Consider the following 17,955-nt stretch of genomic DNA (forward strand, 5'->3'; position numbering starts at 1 on the left):
ATATAGAAATAATGGAGCACACTAAAACTGCTCTCAAGGGGAAACCACATCCACAGAACATGCTGAGAAGCTAACCAAGAGACTCTCAGGATACTGTGCCAAGAGGAGTAATACTGATCACGAAAAACAATGTGCCTCACAACACTGGGTCAGCAGGACAAGGGCAGCCAGAATACTGTGCCGAGGTAATCAATGGCTCTCAAAATACTATGAGAAGAGACGCGGTGGCTTCAGAGTACAGTGTCAGGGAAACAATGTTCTTCAGAACACTGTGACCCAATAGATAATTTAAGAACACTGTGCCATGAGAATAATACTCTGCAGAATACTGTGACCCGACAGACAATGTAAGAACACTGTGCCATGAGAATAATACTCTGCAGAACACTGTGACCCGACAGACAATGTAAGAACACTGTGCCATGAGAATAATACTCTGCAGAACACTGTGACCCGACAGACAATGTAAGAACACTGTGCCATGAGAATAATACTCTGCAGAACACTGTGACCCGACAGACAATGTAAGAACACTGTGCCATGAGAATAATACTCTGCAGAATACTGTGACCCGACAGACAATGTAAGAACACTGTGCCATGAGAATAATACTCAGCAGAATACTGTAACCCGACAGACAATGTAAGAATACTACACCCAGAGAATTAAACTCTCTTTACAGAACTGCCATGCTCTCTCAGCACTATGCCAACAGAAATTAAACTTATTATGGAAAAGGTGCAATGATTAAATAAGCAAGGCAGAAACACTGTGGTGGAAATCTTTGTGTCAGGAGAATAAGGTCCATTTCTAAATGCGGTGCCAAGATAATAATAACCTCAGCCATTAAATATTTAGAAAATAGGGTCCCATAAATGATTGCATCAGAATGTACCCTTCATTATGTCTGTGCGCCCTATTTCGTCACCTCGGGGAAGATGAATCAATGGAAACCATGAGCTGCCCTGCGGCTAGGACCTCTTCAACCAATGTAGGACCACAGAGGACAAGGGGTCCTCCCGGGTCTGGTCAGATGTCCCATCTCAGCAGGGTGTATGTGGATGGCTAGTGAGGGCAGCGGTCCAGCCTCCGATAAGGGGCCGGGCCAAGCAGCTTGAAGCTTCGTCAACCGGCATCCACCGAGCTCCATTGCATCATCTAGCGAGCGCGGGAGCCTGGCCCATAACATCTGAAGAACCATTAATTACACAAGCCACATAGTATTTAAAATTTGAACCATAACAAGATGGGACTCCAATGTAGCTGAGGCACTCACAGAAGCTCACAGGCGTGTCCAAGCGACCGCCTCTGACTCATGTGCTGTCGCCGCCTCCATAGACCACGCTCAGGATGTTTACCTGCCTTTAGGTAGAGGGAGTGTGAGTGAGTAAAGGGGTATGTGAGCATCATAGCTAAGTTCATGCCGCATCATGTGGTAAGAGCCATGAACATAGTTGCGCCGCCCTTTTACGCTTTCAGTAGCAAGTCGAGAGAAGGCCAGGGAACTCTTACGTAAGTGACACAGATCGAAACGGTTACACAAGGAACAAGTGCTGTCCTGACAGGTAAGTGTAATTAAAAGCATGTAATTAAGGTATAACAAATATGAATCATACACTTGAGCTGGAGGTGGAGCAGTTTTTTTTTTTTTTTACTTTTCAGATCCTTGACTTTTAGGAATTTGAATTTGAAAAAGCAGTTCCAATGCTTCGGCTTTCCTTCAACGGCTGTCGGCCCTCTCCCGGCGGCTGGAGATGAGACTTTTCTCTACAAGTATCATCTACAGCTCTTTCAGAAACCCACTTGTGCTGTCCTCACGCCTTTGCTAGTAACGAAGAAAGAACTATGCGTAGTTCCTTGAGTCAAAGAGTACAGTGCCTCCCTCCACGTGGCTTTATATCTACAGGAAGTTGGCCTTGTTTTTGCTCTATAGCATGACCAACTTGCTCCACTGTCAGTGGGCTCAGCTTGAAAGAAGTCCCTGGTTTTCAGAGGACCTCTGGTATCAGGAAACACTGTCCACAGGAGGTCTGCCTGGCCAGAAGTCCTCTGAAGGGCCTGGTCTGAGGAAGGCTTCTCTCCTTCATCAAGCAAAACTTGAAGAATGTCCAGGCTCTTCAGGCACAGATGCAAAAAGATGATGTTTCTAAAAGGCTAATGGAGTTTCAATTAAAAGAAAATTGAAACCTCTACAGGTGGCTGATGGGAAGGTGGCAGCAAGGCTAGAGATGGGGAACTGACGTGGTCCTGGCAGCAGCTTGGATCATAGAAACCTGGAGTTTCTGGTACTTTCACTAGTGAGGTAGTGACTGGGTTCAGTGTGGCACGCAAGGAGCCAACATCCCATTTCAAGGCTGCATGCACAGGACACAGAAGGGCTGCTCCAGTTCAAGATGGCCTCTCCTCTCGCAGAGCAGCAGCATGCACTTCCAGGTCATGAAGACTGGGGACGCAGGAGAGACGATGTATCCTATGTGGAGTGATGGCAGCTTTGCCTGTTCCCCAAGTGCTTTGAATTTCAGCCTGTACGCACTTGCTTTTCGTTCCCTAACTTTTGTTGTGTTGTCCCGCAGCGTGCTCCCATCTATACCCTATCCCTAATTCGGTGGCTTTGCTTTTCTGCCCGGATGGTTCCACCTTCCTGACTTCTGAGGTCTGGTATCACTGTTCACAAGTCCGGCGAATCCTTCCCATGGCCTGTGTTTCCGTCATGTCTTGGATGTTGCTTTGTTGTCTTCTGCACCATGATCCCTATTCCTTCGTCTTGATGTTCTAGGGTCTGTCATTCCTTCTCTGTCTCTTTTCCCTCATATTTCTCAGTAGTTTTACGTCAAGGGCTGGCGTTCTCACTCCCAGGACAAGGTCTAGGCCAGGTAGGGGTGTGTTGCTGCACCTTTCTGCTATTGGCATTTGATCTGGCTTAATGAGGCATCTTTGCCTGACATCCTGGCGGCAGTCCCCGCTGAGTACTACATACTGCATGTTGATAGGCCACTTGGCAAAAGGGGCGGAGGGGTTGCTGCGATTATTCGCAAAAACCTTAATGTCTCCCTCTTACCATCTTGTGATCTGACAGGATCAGACAATTTAATTTTTAAAATGGATTTGGACACGGGATCACTTCTTGTAATACTCATATATCGGCCCCCTCAAAACATGCCCACTTTTGTTGCATCCCTAGCGGGACAACTTGCCCCCTTGATTATTACCCATGACAAAATTTTACTGCTGGGAGATTTTAATCTTTGGCTGGACTCTGTGGAATCTGACTCTCAGGCAGCCACACTGAAAGAAACTTTTTTGGACCTCAATTTCACTCAACACATTCATCTCCCTACCCATGAGAAAGGGCATAGCCTTGACCAAATTTGGTCTCAAAACATCTCTCTGGCAGTTAACTCCATCTTGCCGTGCATTTGGTCGGATCACTTTGTGATCAATTTCAGCATGACCATCGCAAAAAACGGCAAACCTAAGTCCCAACTAGGTGGGAAGGCAAGAAAGTGGAAGAATGTTGCTATTCCGGCATTTCTTGATTCATTAACCTCCACCTGTCCATCACTCGATCAGGACATTGACAAATCAGAAGAAGCTTTTTCAGAGTGGCTGCTCCAGGCGGCTGATGTTCATGCACCCTCTATTGACTTCTCCCGCTCTCGCCCCAATGACGCTCACAGGTGGTTTACACCTCACCTGAAAAGTCTTAAACTTAAGGTTCGTCAAATGGAGCGTAAGTGGCGCGTAGCCTATTCAGAACATGATAGGGTCAATTTTCGCAGGGCTCGCAGGGACTACCAAAATCTCATTCATAAATGCAAAACTGATTATTTCTCGGACAAAATTCTCAAAGCCCAAAACAAGTCAAAAGAGCTGTTTAATATTGTGGAGAATCTCAGCTCTAATGATAGAACTTCTCTCCCGATAGTCCCCACCCAAGAATTTTGTAACACGCTGAATTCTTTCTTCTTTGATAAAATCTGTACTATCAAGCAAAGTATCCCCATTACTCAGCGTCCTCTTTTGTTTGATGACACTCTGTACAACCCTGCCACCTTAGACTCTTATCCCTTCATAGATAAGATCAAACTACTCAAACTTCTTACCAAAGTCAAAACCGGTTCCCCCGATGACATTTGTCCCCCTTACATCTTGAAAGAAGTGGGCACCAATCTTCCCGGGTGTCTACTTTCTTTAATGAATGGGTCTCTTTCACAGGGCAAAGTTCCATGTAGGCTGAAAAAAGCTCTTCTCGTTCCCCTCTTAAAAAAGGCAGGAGCAAACCCACTAGATCCTATTAACTACAGACCTATATCGCTGCTGCCATACTGTGCCAAACTTCTGGAGTCACATGTTTGTGAAAGTATCTCCAGCTTTCTGGAAAAAACCGAGTACTTGGCACCTAATCAAGCAGGGTTCCGACCTTGCCATTCTACCGAGGCGGTCATTCTCTCGGTGTTAAACACTCTAAGGCGGAATGCAGATGCAGGAATCCATCAGGCGCTTGTGCTGCTGGACCTCTCTGCTGCATTCGACACGGTCGACCACACCATCTTGGTCGACCGTGTCGAACAGGCAGGTCTCAGGGGTCCTGCATTGAGTTGGATCCGCTCTTTTCTCACGGGCCGTACTCAATCGGTCAGATTGGGCTCTTTCTCTGCTCCCACCATATCTACCACCTGCGGGGTACCACGGGGTTCCTCGTTATCCCCCCTGCTTTTTAATGTATACCTACGCCCTCTCTTGCACTCCCTTCGGAATGCAAATGTAACCATCTTCAACTATGCGGATGACTTGCAGCTCATCTTCCCTCTTAACACCCAGGACTCAGTGGTTGAATTCCAAAGAACTATGTCCCACATACTGAGTTGGATGAGCTGCAATCATCTGAAGCTCAACCCGGGCAAGACCGAGCTGGTCTTGCCCGGACAGAGCTCGCTTAGTTGGAATTCCAGCTTCTGGCCCATCAGTATGGGAGTTCCCCCATCTAAGTCAACTGTGGTCAAGAGCCTAGGTATCCTTATTAGCGAGGATCTCTCGCTAAAAAGACAGGTTGGAGCGGTGGTATCTTCCAGTATTTTCCAATTGAAGAAAATAAAAAAAATTGCTCGCTTCTTTACCTCAGCAGCCCTCACACAGATTGTCATTTCCTTGGTTCTGTCCAGGCTTGACTTTTCTAATAGTATCTATCTTGGCCTCCAAATAGGAGAGCTCAAACGTCTCCAGCTTGTCCAGAACCAAGCCGCCAGGCTTCTTCTGAATATACCTAGGAGGCAATCTATTAGACCTGGCCTTAAACAGCTTCACTGGTTGCCAGTTGAACAGCGTGTGGCCTTCAAGTCCGGGTGCATACTGTTCAGATCTCTGAATGACTCTGGCCCTTTATTCATCAGAGATTTATTCAAAAAATACTGCCCCTCCCGTCATCTCCGATCGACTCACAAATCACTTTTGATCGTACCCCCATTTAAAAGGAAACGCCTCGGAGGCAGCTGTTTTGACCACCTTGCTGCTGGTCTTTGGAACTCTTTCCCCCTCCACATAAAGCTGAACGATAACATCCTCAGCTTCAGACAATACCTGAAAACTTGGCTTTTCACCCAAGCTCACTACTGACAGCACAGCTCCTCTTATTGACTGCCTTGCCTGGTTCCTTTTCTATAGCGCCATGAAGCCTTCTGGCGTACGAGCGCTCAATAAATTCCAATTAACATTAACATTAACATTAACAGGGAAGAGTCGTCTTTGGTACATCCGAGCCACGGTTTTCCACCTGTCGGATCGGCCCACCGCAAGATGTTCTTGGAGATCACAATCGGCTTGACAATGGCTTATCCCCTGGATAAAAAGAATAGAGCCCAACGGAGGGACTCGGCAGCGGCATCCCCCTGGATGAATCCAATGTGCAAGAACTGGTTAACCTGCGTATGATGCCGAAGGTAAACAGATCTGTATACACGCAACCCGGAGCTGATCTTCGAACGGCTCACCTGGCGGGTCTTATTTTAAATGTGGGATTAAGCTGTGTTTATCTACTTGGCTCCTGCAAGGCTTCTAGGCGCCTCAGCTGATTCATTGGTGTAATAATGAGGCTCACAGGATCAAGTGTCACCCAAGCATTCCGCTGTAGGATTCCGGCACCTGGACAAGCGATTATCTTGGTGTCCATCAACAAGCGATTACCTAGGTGTCCATGGACAAGTGATTACCTTGGTGTCCATGGACAAGCGATTACCTTGGTGTCCATGGACAAGCGATTACCTTGGTGTCCATCGACAAGCGATTACCTTGGTGTCCATGGACAAGCGATTACCTTGGTGTCCATGGACAAGCGATTACCTTGGTGTCCATGGGCAAGTGATTACCTTGGTGTCCATGGACAAGAGATTACCTTGGTGTCCATGGACAAGCGATTACCTTGGTGTCCATCGACAAGCAATTACCTTGGTGTCCATCAACAAGCGATTATCTTAGTGTCCATCGACAAGCGATTCCTTGGTGTCCATCGACAAGTGATTACCTTGGTGTCAATGGACAAGCGATTACCTTGGTGTCCATGGACAAGCGATTACCTTGGTGTCCATCGACAAGCGATTACCTTGGTGTCCATCGACACGCGATTACCTTAGTGTCCATCGACAAGCGATTACCTTGGTGTCCATCGACAAGTGATTACCTTGGTGTCAATGGACAAGTGATTACCTTGGTGTCTATCGACAAGCGATTACCTTGGTGTCCAGGGACAAGCGATTACCTTGGTGTGCGTCCACAAGCGATTACCTTGGTGTCCATGGACAAGCGATTACCTTGGTGTCCATGGACAAGCGATTACCTTGGTGTCCATCCACAAGCGATTACCTTGGTGTCCATGGACAAGCGATTACTTTGATATCAATGGACAAGTGATTACCTTGGTGTCCATGGACAAGCGATTACCTTGGTGTCCATGGACAAGTGATTACCTTGGCATCAATGGACAAGTGATTACCTTGGTGTCCATGGACAAGCGATTACCTTGGTGTCCATGGACAAGCAATTACTTTGATATCAATGGACAAGTGATTACCTTGGTGTCTATCGACAAGCGATTACCTTGGTGTCAATGGACAAGTGATTACCTTGGTGTCTATCGACAAGCGATTACCTTGGTGTCAATGGGCAAGTGATTACCTTGGTGTCTATCGACAAGCGATTACCTTGGTGTCAATGGACAAGTGATAACCTTGATGTCTATCGACAAGCGATTACCTTGGTGTCAATGGACAAGTGATTACCTTGGTGTCTATCGACCAGCGATTACCTTGGTGTCAATGGACAAGTGATAACCTTGATGTCTATCGACAAGCGATTACTTTGATATCAATGGACAAGTGATTACCTTGGTGTCTATCGACAAGCGATTACCTTGGTGTCAATGGACAAGTGATTACCTTGGTGTCTATCGACAAGCGATTACCTTGGTGTCAATGGACAAGTGATAACCTTGATGTCTATCGACAAGCGATTACCTTGGTGTCCATGGACAAGTGATTACCTTGGTGTCTATCGACCAGCGATTACCTTGGTGTCCATGTCGTGCCAGGAAGGATAATTGTTTCAGTCGATTAGGAATATCTGCCTGTGACTGGTTCCTCATTGCCTGCTTTTGTGAGTTCAATTTGCACAGAGTGAGTTCGAGGCATGGGCCCTCATTACAAGCTGGCCGTTATCCCAATTAATAATTAACGCACTGGTAAAAACTAAGGTTTCAAGAGTAACCGCACATATTGTAATTTATCAGCCCACTCGTAATACGGGCCGGTGATGCTGGTCTTTAAAATTGATTATTCCACTGGTGCTATTCTGCAGTTTTGCTTTTGTTATCGTTGAAGCGCCTGTGGACACACACCGAGAGTTGCATTGCTAAGTTCCATTTCACTGCGTATACTTGTGTAATTCATAAGTATTTTCCCGGTACTGTGAGGCCTGGAACAGCTACTGGTGGCAGCCCTGCCGTCTGGGCACTAGGGCTCCAGGCCCACCTCTCCTATCAGTGCTTGCCACAATTTGTGATTAGTGCTGGAGGTGACTTTCTTCTTCTGGTCGTCACTGAGTACGTCTGCTGATAGCTGTTATTTGTTTTCCCGCCTTTCCTGTCGCCGCCTCGGTCTCCCTCTCTTCCGTGCATCTACTTTACCCAGTCCTCAGAGGTGACCTGCAAACTCGTTTTATTTCCTTTTGTGATGTGTTTCTTAAGCTGCAGATAAACCCTCAGGAGCATATCAGGAACTTAAGCTGACCTCAAAGAAAGAACGAGGGGGCATGGCACACGAAAGAGGCAGGAAAGAGACCGCGCTGGGCCAAGTCTCAGGTTTGCAAGGGGTAAAACACAAACTGCAAGGCTTTGGCAGGCATTCTATGGTCCAGCGCCTTGACTCCTCGTCAGGCGGAGACCCTGCCAATGCTTGCGGGTTCAAGGAACTCTTCCTTTCTGTGGGGCTGGTACCTATGCTGTGGTGGTGCCATCTGTGGGGCTGGTACCAACGCTGCGGTGGTGCCATCTGTGGGGCTGGTACCTACGCTGCGGCGGTGCCATCTGTGGGGCTGGTACCTACGCTGCGGTGGTGCCATCTGTGGGGCTGGTATCTATGCTGCGTTGGTGCCATCTGTGGGGATGGTACCTGCGCTGCCGTGGTGCCATCTGTGGGGCTGGTACCTGCGCTACCGTGGTGTCATCTGAGGGGCTGGTACCTGCGCTGCGGTGGTGCCATCTGTGGGGCTGGTACCTACGCGGCGGTGGTGCCATCTGTGGGGCTGGTTCCTGCACTGCTGTGGTGCCATCTGTGGGGCTAGTACCTGCGCTGCGGTGGTGCCATCTGTGGGGCTGGTACCTACACGGCTGTGGTGCCATCTGTGGGGCTGGTACCTACGCTGCGGTGGTGCCATCTGTGGAGCTGGTACCTGCGCTGTGGTGGTGCCATCTGTGGGGCTGGTTCCTACGCTGCGGTGGTGCATTCTGTGGGGCTGGTACCTACGCTGCGGTGGTGCCATCTGTGGAGCTGGTACCTGCGCTACGGTGGTGCCATCTGTGGGGCAGGTTCCTACGCTGCGGTGGTGCCACCTGTGGGGCGGGTACCTACGCTGCGGTGGTGCCATCTGTGGGGCTGGTTCCTACATGCTGTGGTGCTATCTGTGGGGCTAGTACCTACAATGCTGTGGTGCTATCTGTGGGGCTAGTACTTACAATGCTGTGGTGCTATCTGTAGGGCTGGTATCTACAATGCTGTGGTACCATCTGTGGGGCGGGTACCTACAATGCTGTGGTGCTATCTGTGGGGCTGGTACCTACAATGCTGTGGTACCATCTGTTGAGCTAGTACCTACAATGCTGTGGTGCAGTCTGTGGGGCTGGTACCTAAGCTGCGGTGGTCCCATCTGTGGGGCTGGTACTTGCGCTGTGGTGGTGCCATCTGTGGAGCTGGTACCTGTGCTGTGGAGGCACTATCTGTGAGGCTGGTACCTACAATGCTGTGGTGCCATCTGTGGGGCGGGTACCAACGCTGCGGTGGTGCCATCTGTGGAGCTGGTACCTGTGCTGTGGTAGCACTATCTGTGAGGCTGATACCTACAATGCTGTGGTTCCATCTGTGGGGCTAGTACCTACAATGCTGTGGTGCTATCTGTGGGGCTGGTACCTACAATGCTGTGGTGCCATCTGTGGGGCTGGTACCTACGCTGCAGTAGTGCCATCTGTGGGGCTGGTACCTGCTCTGTGGTGGCACCATCTGTGGGACATGTACCTACAATGCTGTGGTGCCATCTGTGGGGCGGGTACCTATGCTGCGGTGGTGCTATCTGTGGGGCTGGTACCTACAATGCTGTGGTGCCATCTGTGGGGCTGGTACCTACGCTGCAGTAGTGCCATCTGTGGGGCTGGTACCTGCGCTGTGGTGGCACCATCTGTGGGACATGTACCTACAATGCTGTGGTGCCATCTGTGGGGCTGGTACCTACGCTGCAGTAGTGCCATCTGTGGGGCTGGTACCTGCGCTGTGGTGGCACCATCTGTGGGGCATGTACCTACACTGCGGTGGTGCCTCTGTGGCTCTGGTACCTGCGCTGCGGTGGTGCCATCTGTGGGGCTGGTACCTGCGCTGCAGTGGTGCCATCTGTGGGGCTGCTGGTACCTGCGCTGCGGTGGTGCCATCTTTGGGGCTGGTGGTACCTACGCTGCGGTGGTGCCATCTGTGGGGCTGGTACCTGCGCTGCAGTGGTGCCATCTGTGGGGCTGCTGGTACCGCAGCGCGCTGCGGTGGTGCCATCTTTGGGGCTGGTGGTACCTACGCTGCGGTGGTGCCATCTGTGGGGCTGGTACCTGCGCTGCAGTGGTGCCATCTGTGGGGCTGCTGGTACCTGCGCTGCGGTGGTGCCATCTTTGGGGCTGGTACCTGCGCTGCGGTGGTGCTGGTACCTGCAGCGTGCTCCTGTACACAGTGGACAATCTTGAAAGCTTTGATCTGGGTGAACACCCCGCTTCAGCTCCCTCCACGCCCCCTGTGTGCCCCTCACCCAGCAGAGAGTGGCTTATTGTACATGTCTGCCCTCTGCTGCAGCACGTGCCAAGGGTCAGGCCGCCCGCCTGACCCCGGAAGCACCGGAAGCGGCGGGAGCTGAGGACGCAGTCCTTTCTTTATGTCCGCGGACGGGGCTATTGTTCTCTTTCCTAGAGCACGTGCAGAGGAGGTTGTCGTTTTGACGTCACACGGAAGGAACGTCACGTGCTCACGACCTTCTTCTGCGCATGCTCCAAGAGAGAATTCCCCTTGGATAAGGCTGCTGCGCCCGACTGCTCCCCCTCCTTAACAGACCGGAAGTAGTAACATCCTGAATGAGGGCTTCCGGGGAGAAAAGCCCGAAATGCATCGGGACTGGGGGTGAAGTGTGATTGCATCACAGGAACAATGTGATATAGTTTTGAGCCCGTGCGCCAAGATTTCCATGGCAAGAATAATGAATAATATATATATTTTTTTTTAAATATTAGAATAATTAATGGACAGTGAATTTGTTCAAGAAGACCGTGGAGAAGTGAATATGCAGGCCGCCCGACACGGAGCCGCAGGTGACCCTCATAATAGGGCGGGCACCTTAGTGCCACAGGAGAACCGGCGCACCAGCCCTCTGGGGTCCATTGGCCGGAGGCCGCTGCCCGGGCCATGACGTCATCGGTATTTATTGGGGGGCGTGGGGAGACAAGGTATTTAGGTCTCCTACACGCCCCTGAGCAGTCTCTTTTGTCTTGGGGGGGGGCCCTGCCTGTGACGGTCGCCACATACAGGGCTGTGGAGGAATTACATGATGATCCAGAGGCGAAAGGTACTTAGGAGTACCCTATGCAGAAGCACAAAGGGTGCTGAGGCCTATTATCCCTGGGAGATCCGTGCGGTGGACCCTGGGGGTGCGACGGCGCCCCGTTATCCTACGGGCGGTTGGTTACCTGGACAACCGGGGGTTGCTTGAACGCTCCGCCCCTCGTAGGGGGGGGGCGTGGGCTAGAGGGTGGACCAATGGTTCACCGGACAGGTGAGGGGCTACCCTCTCACCATCAACCGCTAAGCACCGCAAGGCCAAGGCCGCGGGCCACTTGGCCTATCAGGAGGCAAGCTGCGAGGGGCGGCTTGCCTTGGATCATCTGTAAGTTAACCCACCATGTTTTAGCAATGATATGCTAATAAACCTGCGACTACTTTTCCCAACAACAAGTTGTCTTGTCCAATTATTTTGATGGGGGTTCGTGTATTTGGAGGGATGGTGGGCGCGCCGATATTGGCACTATGCAGGCCGCCCGACACGGAGCCGCAGGTGACCCTCATAAGAGGGCGGGCACCTTAGTGCCACAGGAGAACCGGCGCACCAGCCCTCTGGGGTCCATTGGCCGGAGGCCGCTGCCCGGGCCATGACGTCATCGGTATTTATTGGAGGGCGTGGGGGGACAAGGTATTTAGGTCTCCTACACGCCCCTGAGCAGTCTCTTTTGTCTTCACTGCCCTCGATGTTGCCCTCCCTGCCGCTTACCCTACATCTCGGGTGGCAAGGGGGGTTTAGGATTTAATGAATTGTTATTTGTGTTGCAGGAGGAGTTACATGATGATCCAGAGGCGAAAGGTACTTAGGAGTACCCTATGCAGAAGCACAAAGGGTGCTGAGGCCTATTATCCCTGGGAGATCCGTGCGGTGGACCCTGGGGGTGCGACGGCGCCCCGTTATCCTACGGGCGGTTGGTTACCTGGACAACCGGGGGTTGCTTGAACGCTCCGCCCCTCGTAGGGGGGGGGGCGTGGGCTAGAGGGTGGACCAATGGTTCACCGGACAGGTGAGGGGCTACCCTCTCACCATCAACCGCTAAGCACCGCAAGGCCAAGGCCGCGGGCTACTTGGCCTATCAGGTGGCAAGCTGCGAGGGGCGGCTTGCCTTGGATCATCTGTAAGTTAACCCACCATGTTTTAGCAATGATATGCTAATAAACCTGCGACTACTTTTCCCAACAACAAGTTGTCTTGTCCAATTATTTTGATGGGGGTTCGTGTATTTGGAGGGATGGTGGGCGCGCCGATATTGGCACTATGTTGCATTAAGAATGGAGGTCGGTGGACCCTGGAGAGGTAGAGCAACCAGGACACAAAGCCCCGCGGAGACGTTTGGGATTTTGGGCCTGTAGTCAGGGAAGATGGCGTCCCCGCCACAGTGCAATAGCTGTGCATGAAGAGAGCTTCTACACTGCCCACCGACGAGCTTGACTGTTTTCAAATATGGCAAAGGCCCACAGCGACCTGCCTGAGCGTAGAGGGACCGACACCGCACAGACTAGGAAACCTTGAAGCCATCCTAGGCTGTCTATGGGTCTTTAGAAGACAGAGTCCAATGTAGTGTCTGTGCCTGCAATGGATGTATCAGCTTCTAGGAACTGGAAAACACAAGCATTGGCAAAGCCAATGGGTTTTACCTATGCAAGAGCCATTGGCTTAGCCAATGTGTTTAGCCCTGTTGTATACCAGCGTGGCTGCTGTTTGGCATGGCTAAAAGTTTGTGGCGTAGTAGAGAGTAAAAGGGCATAGAGTGGAGTGGTGTATAGTGCATTAGAGTGGAGCTGCATAGAATGTCATGGATTTGAGTGGCAAAGAGTGGGGGGTCATGGGCTGTTGTCGAGTGGCTTTGAGTGTCGCAGAGTGGAGTGGATTTGAGTGAACTGGAGTAGAGTGCAGTGGTGCAGAGGGAAGTAAAGAGTCCTAGAGGCGAGTGGCAATGTGTAAGGTGGCATAGGGTGCCATAGATTGGAGAGGCATAGAGTGTTGTAGAGTGCAGTGGAGTGTCGGGGAGTGTCTTACAGTAGACTTTTGTAGTGGAGTATAGAGTCAGAGGGTCATAGAGTGGAGTGTTGTGGAGTACTGTAAAATAGAGTGTTGTGTTGTAAAATGGAGAGGCATTGAGTGGAGTGAAATAGAGCGATGGGGCATGTTTAGGAGTGTCATAGAGTGGAGTTTTGTAGAGTGTAGTATTTTGGAGTCTCATGTTTAGTGGCCTAGAGTGAAGTGGAGTAGAGTGGAATGGAGGGGGTGGAGTGGAGTAGAATGAAGTGGAGTGGAGTAGAATGGAGGGAGTGGAGTAGAATGGAGGGAGTGGAGCAGAATGGAGGGGGGTGGAGCAGAATGGAGGGGGGGAGCAGAATGGAGGGAGTGGAGTAGAATGGAGGGGGGTGTCATGGAGTAAAGTGATGTGGAGTGGCCTAGAGTGGCGTACCATGTCAGAGAGTCGTAGAGTGGAGTGGAGTAGAATGGAGCAGCATAGAGTGGCATATAGAGGGAATGTATGACGTTACAATGCATACATTTACAATGCATGCCTTTACAATGCAGTTTTTACATCGCAACATCCTTTACAACGCATTCCATTACATCACATTATACCTTTACAACGCATACCATTACAACGCATACCATTACATTTCAGGTAAGTATTGGATTGTATTGAGGTAAAAATTATTATTCTAACTCCAGTGAGTGCAACAGTAGGGTAAGTGTTGGATAGCGTAGGGGTAAAAATTACTATTCTAACTCCAGGGGGTGCAACAGTAGGGTAGGTTTTGTATAGTGTAGGGGTACTATGCGTTGTAATGGTATGCATTGTAATGATATGCGTGGTAATGCCTGTGTTGTAGTGACATGCGATGTAGTGTCATGCGATTTAGTGTTGTGCGTTGTAATGCTCGCGTTGTAGTGGCATGCGTTGTAAAGGATGTTGTGATGTAATGACTGCGTTGTAAGTGTAGTGCGATGTAATGGTTGCGTTGTAAAGGATGTTTCCCATATAGAGGCATAGCATGTCAGAGTCATGAAGTGGCGTGGAGTAGAGTGGAGTGGAGTGGAGTGGAGTGTCACACAGTATCATAGAGTGGAATGGCGTAGAGTGGAGTAGCAAAGTGTGGTGAAGAGTGGAGTCGAGTAGAGTGGGGTGGTGTAGCATAGAGGGAAGTAGAATGTAGAGTGTGGTAGAGTGGAGTAGCATAGAGTGGAGTATGCATGGTGTGATAGCGCATTGCCATTACAGACAACATATTTTCAATTGAAATGGCCATTACATCTGCACAGACATATAGTTCAACTGATAATACTGTTCAGCACGCAAAAGATAATGTGCGGAAGCCGCATCAACAGGTGTATTGATTTGTTTTCATCTTATTCAAATGTATATTTCCTCCACCCTTCCGAATTACAAACAAATGTGCTTCATTTGTGCTTTCCAAATTCTGATATATTCTGAAATATTTGCACAGTTCATTTATAGACATTTACATTTTGTTGTGTGCTAAAAAAAAAAAACTGGCATCCTACACCCTGTCATCTCACGTGGGTACCCAGCAAGAGTGTCACTTTGAAGTCAGAGAAAGAAAAGTAAACACCAAGCTCCCTTGGATACAGAACTTGACATTTGACCTTTCATTGAATGGACAGAAAATGCAACAAAATATGAACAAAGTTTAAATGGCCTGCTTACAGAAAACGAGCACTCGTGGAAGAATACAAGGAGCTCTGGTAAGCATGCTATGCTCTATGGGATGGACTAACTTAGGCAGGACAGCCTAAAATAAATAAAGTCAGCAAACAGAAAGCAAACAAATGTGAGTTTCAAACCAAAAAGCCAACAGAAAGCAAAGGGCAGAATGCATTCCCAGGGAAGCTTTCCGAATGTCAAAAAACAAGGTTGGGGGAGGGTCTAAGGGGAAGATTATTTAAAAACCAAAGGACAGACAAACCCTTTATTCACAGTATAACAATACAAAAGGACTGTCAATGGTCTGAACAACTAATGGGGGCAAAGAAAAATGTGACGGACTCTGTGTCTACCTATAAAGTGTATACAACAAAAAGGAAATGAATCCCATCAGCCCACCCATATGGCAGAGCTTCATCATCTGGGATAGAACCAAAGATGGTCCGGTTAAGGAGCCGCACACCTGTTGGAATTATGTGCTTCTCCAAACCCAAGGAACCGCCAGTGATGGATCATACCAAAAGTCAAATCAGTTTGGAATGGTGTGGGATGTTAAATTGCAGTGAGAAAAAAGTGTGCAAAAAGAATCAAAAAGTGAGATGTAAAATTGGCTACCATGATTTAAGGAAAACTTTATTAGGGAAAATCAAGGTGTCAAGATTAAAATGAGTGTGAGAGAGTTTGACATAATAACTAGCTATTAAGAATGGTATTTGGTCAACATGTTTCAGACATTGTAGGAAAGTGTACCCGGCTTTCGTCAGGACCTCTTGAACACTACTGCAATTAAGCTTGACCTAAGCTTAGTGAAAAAAGCAAAAATTAACACAAATTAATGATACAAAACATCCTACCGTACATTGGATTTTCCAGACGGGGGTGTCTGTTTCATAAGGTATTTAGGATTCTTTCCCAAAAATGCTTGGGGGAAAGTCTCACCTCTTCCTGGCCACTGCTCAGGGTTGGAGGCCCCGCTCTGTCCGTCGGTGCCCCTGGACTGATCCTGAGCCGAGGGGGAGGTGACCAGGGAGACATTCGCCGTCTGGAAAATCCAATGTACGGTAGGATGTTTTGTATCATTAATTTGTGAGCTGATGGTTCTGTGCAGTTCCTCGTGTAGCGTCAGCGAGTGCTCTTCGTGATGTTCTGATTACTTACCGGTAATCTTCATTTCTCTTAGTCCTCCTCGCCCTCATCACAGTCATTAAACAATGAGGTGGAGTCACCTCATACCGCAATGACAGGGACAAAAGACGGAGAGGTAATGGTAACTCGGCGGGGTGCGCAAGCGACTGACTCCACGTCACTCTAATCACATACCCAACTTTGAGTCACTTTTGCTCTAATCTTACCTTTACATTAACTTATAGCAGGGGTCACTGACACAATACCATCTCCAGACCTCAATGTGAGGATTAAGGAGAGGAGAGGAGTTGGGCTAACGGCTAGGGCGGTCAAGCTCAAATCTGGGGAACTGGGTTCGAGTCTCGGTAATGACGCTCAACATCCTGTGATTCTGGGCAAATCACTTAATCTCCCTGGACGTGTCCTCATGTAATGCAACTGATGTAAAGCGCTCTGATACCCAATTCAGGTCAAGTTCGCACTATATAAAACTCCATTAAAAAAAAGATTCTCCAGCAGGTGGCACTCACCTTCTGGACGGGAGCCTCCGCCAGTGATTGGGTCCTCTGGGCCCTCCACGATCCGGGGCGAGCTACAGGCTCCTCCTCCCGTCGAGCGAACAGCTCCTCGATCCGCCCAGTGTCGATCTGGAGGTCCTCCAAGCTCTGTTCGATGCTCCATAGGCTGCGTCTGCCCTGTACGCGCTCCTGAGGGATCGCGTCCCAGTTAAAGTTCCGTAGCTTGGATCTCCGCCGCGCACCAAACTTCTGAAAGACGCAAGTCTCAGGGGCAGGGGGTGCACCGGGTGGAGGAGGAGGAGGCGTGGGTGGCAGTGGGGGTGGAGGTGGACAATCCTGGGTGAATGTTGGGTGGGTAGGCGCAACAGCAGGGTCTCCCATCATGCCGTGCATCACCATCTCATTATAATCCTCCATAGATTTGTCCAGGAAGTGGATCTCCTTGGCACCCAGGCTTAGATTGATCAGCATGACGCTTCCTGGCAGCGGGGGCCACCGGGCCCTGCTTCGGGGTCCAATGCAGCCCTGCAAGAGAGAGGTAGAGTGAGGAATGGCACAGGACACACTGCACCCTTGTAAATAATGCATCTCTTTGTAATAATTCTGCATTTGGTCTTCTAGGCACCAGGACGGAGACACTGACAACAAAATGGCGTCCTATAAAATCATCATATTCACAATACCTATTATCACAATATTGTGAACGCAAGGATAGCTAAGTGTGCAGTCACTGTTCTAACTCCTTATCTATGTCCATTGGTGGCACACGTATCATCAAGGTATAATGGTGCGAAGTTAAGTATGGTGAATCTATACGTATCTGTATGCACTTGCATCAAAATATTGCAAAAATCGATATTTCTTGACCCACCCATCTTGTAGGACGATAGGTATAGCTCAGCCCTCTGGTAGTCGGCCCTGGGGATGTGTAAATCCAGTGCACCTGGGGTTCACGGGGCCCTCTGGTAGAAGGCCCTGGGGATGTGTAAATCCAGTGCAGCCGGGGTTCAGGGGGCCAGGAGATCCCAGGAACCTGGCACCAGCCACTCATGAACCCCCCGGAAGTGTGCATCGCCCCTCGTGAAGGCTGGTGCTGCCTTACCCTCTCGCTTTGGTATGTGGATGAAAGTCTGTGAGCACTCCTACTCTGGGGCACAGTGATGGAGTCACTGGACAGAGGTGAAGTGCTTTTCCTCCTCCACCACTCAATGTGGACCTTACTCCTGCTAGCACTTGGACATGGAGGTTCTCAGGGAAGCCGTCCCGCCTCCCGGGGGGAGGGAGATC

The 17,955-nt window shown here is 49.7% G+C and overlaps 1 protein-coding gene across 2 annotated transcripts in view; it reads right to left on the bottom strand.

Annotated features, from left to right (window-relative positions):
* LOC147663825 (uncharacterized) overlaps window positions 1-17,187 on the bottom strand; it is a 227,180-nt gene extending 209,993 nt beyond the window's left edge. For both annotated transcript variants that reach the window (XM_086950187.1, XM_086950186.1), the window contains exon 1: window positions 16,681-17,187. In XM_086950187.1, coding sequence (XP_086806313.1) covers window positions 16,681-17,139 — 459 coding nt within the window. In that variant the 5' untranslated portion in view covers window positions 17,140-17,187. The remainder of the gene's footprint in view (window positions 1-16,680) is intronic.
* Window positions 17,188-17,955: the final 768 nt, after the last annotated feature.

Source organism: Lissotriton vulgaris, unplaced genomic scaffold, assembly GCF_964263255.1.
Source record: "Lissotriton vulgaris unplaced genomic scaffold, aLisVul1.2 SCAFFOLD_220, whole genome shotgun sequence".
Taxonomy (NCBI): Eukaryota; Metazoa; Chordata; class Amphibia; order Caudata; family Salamandridae; genus Lissotriton; species Lissotriton vulgaris.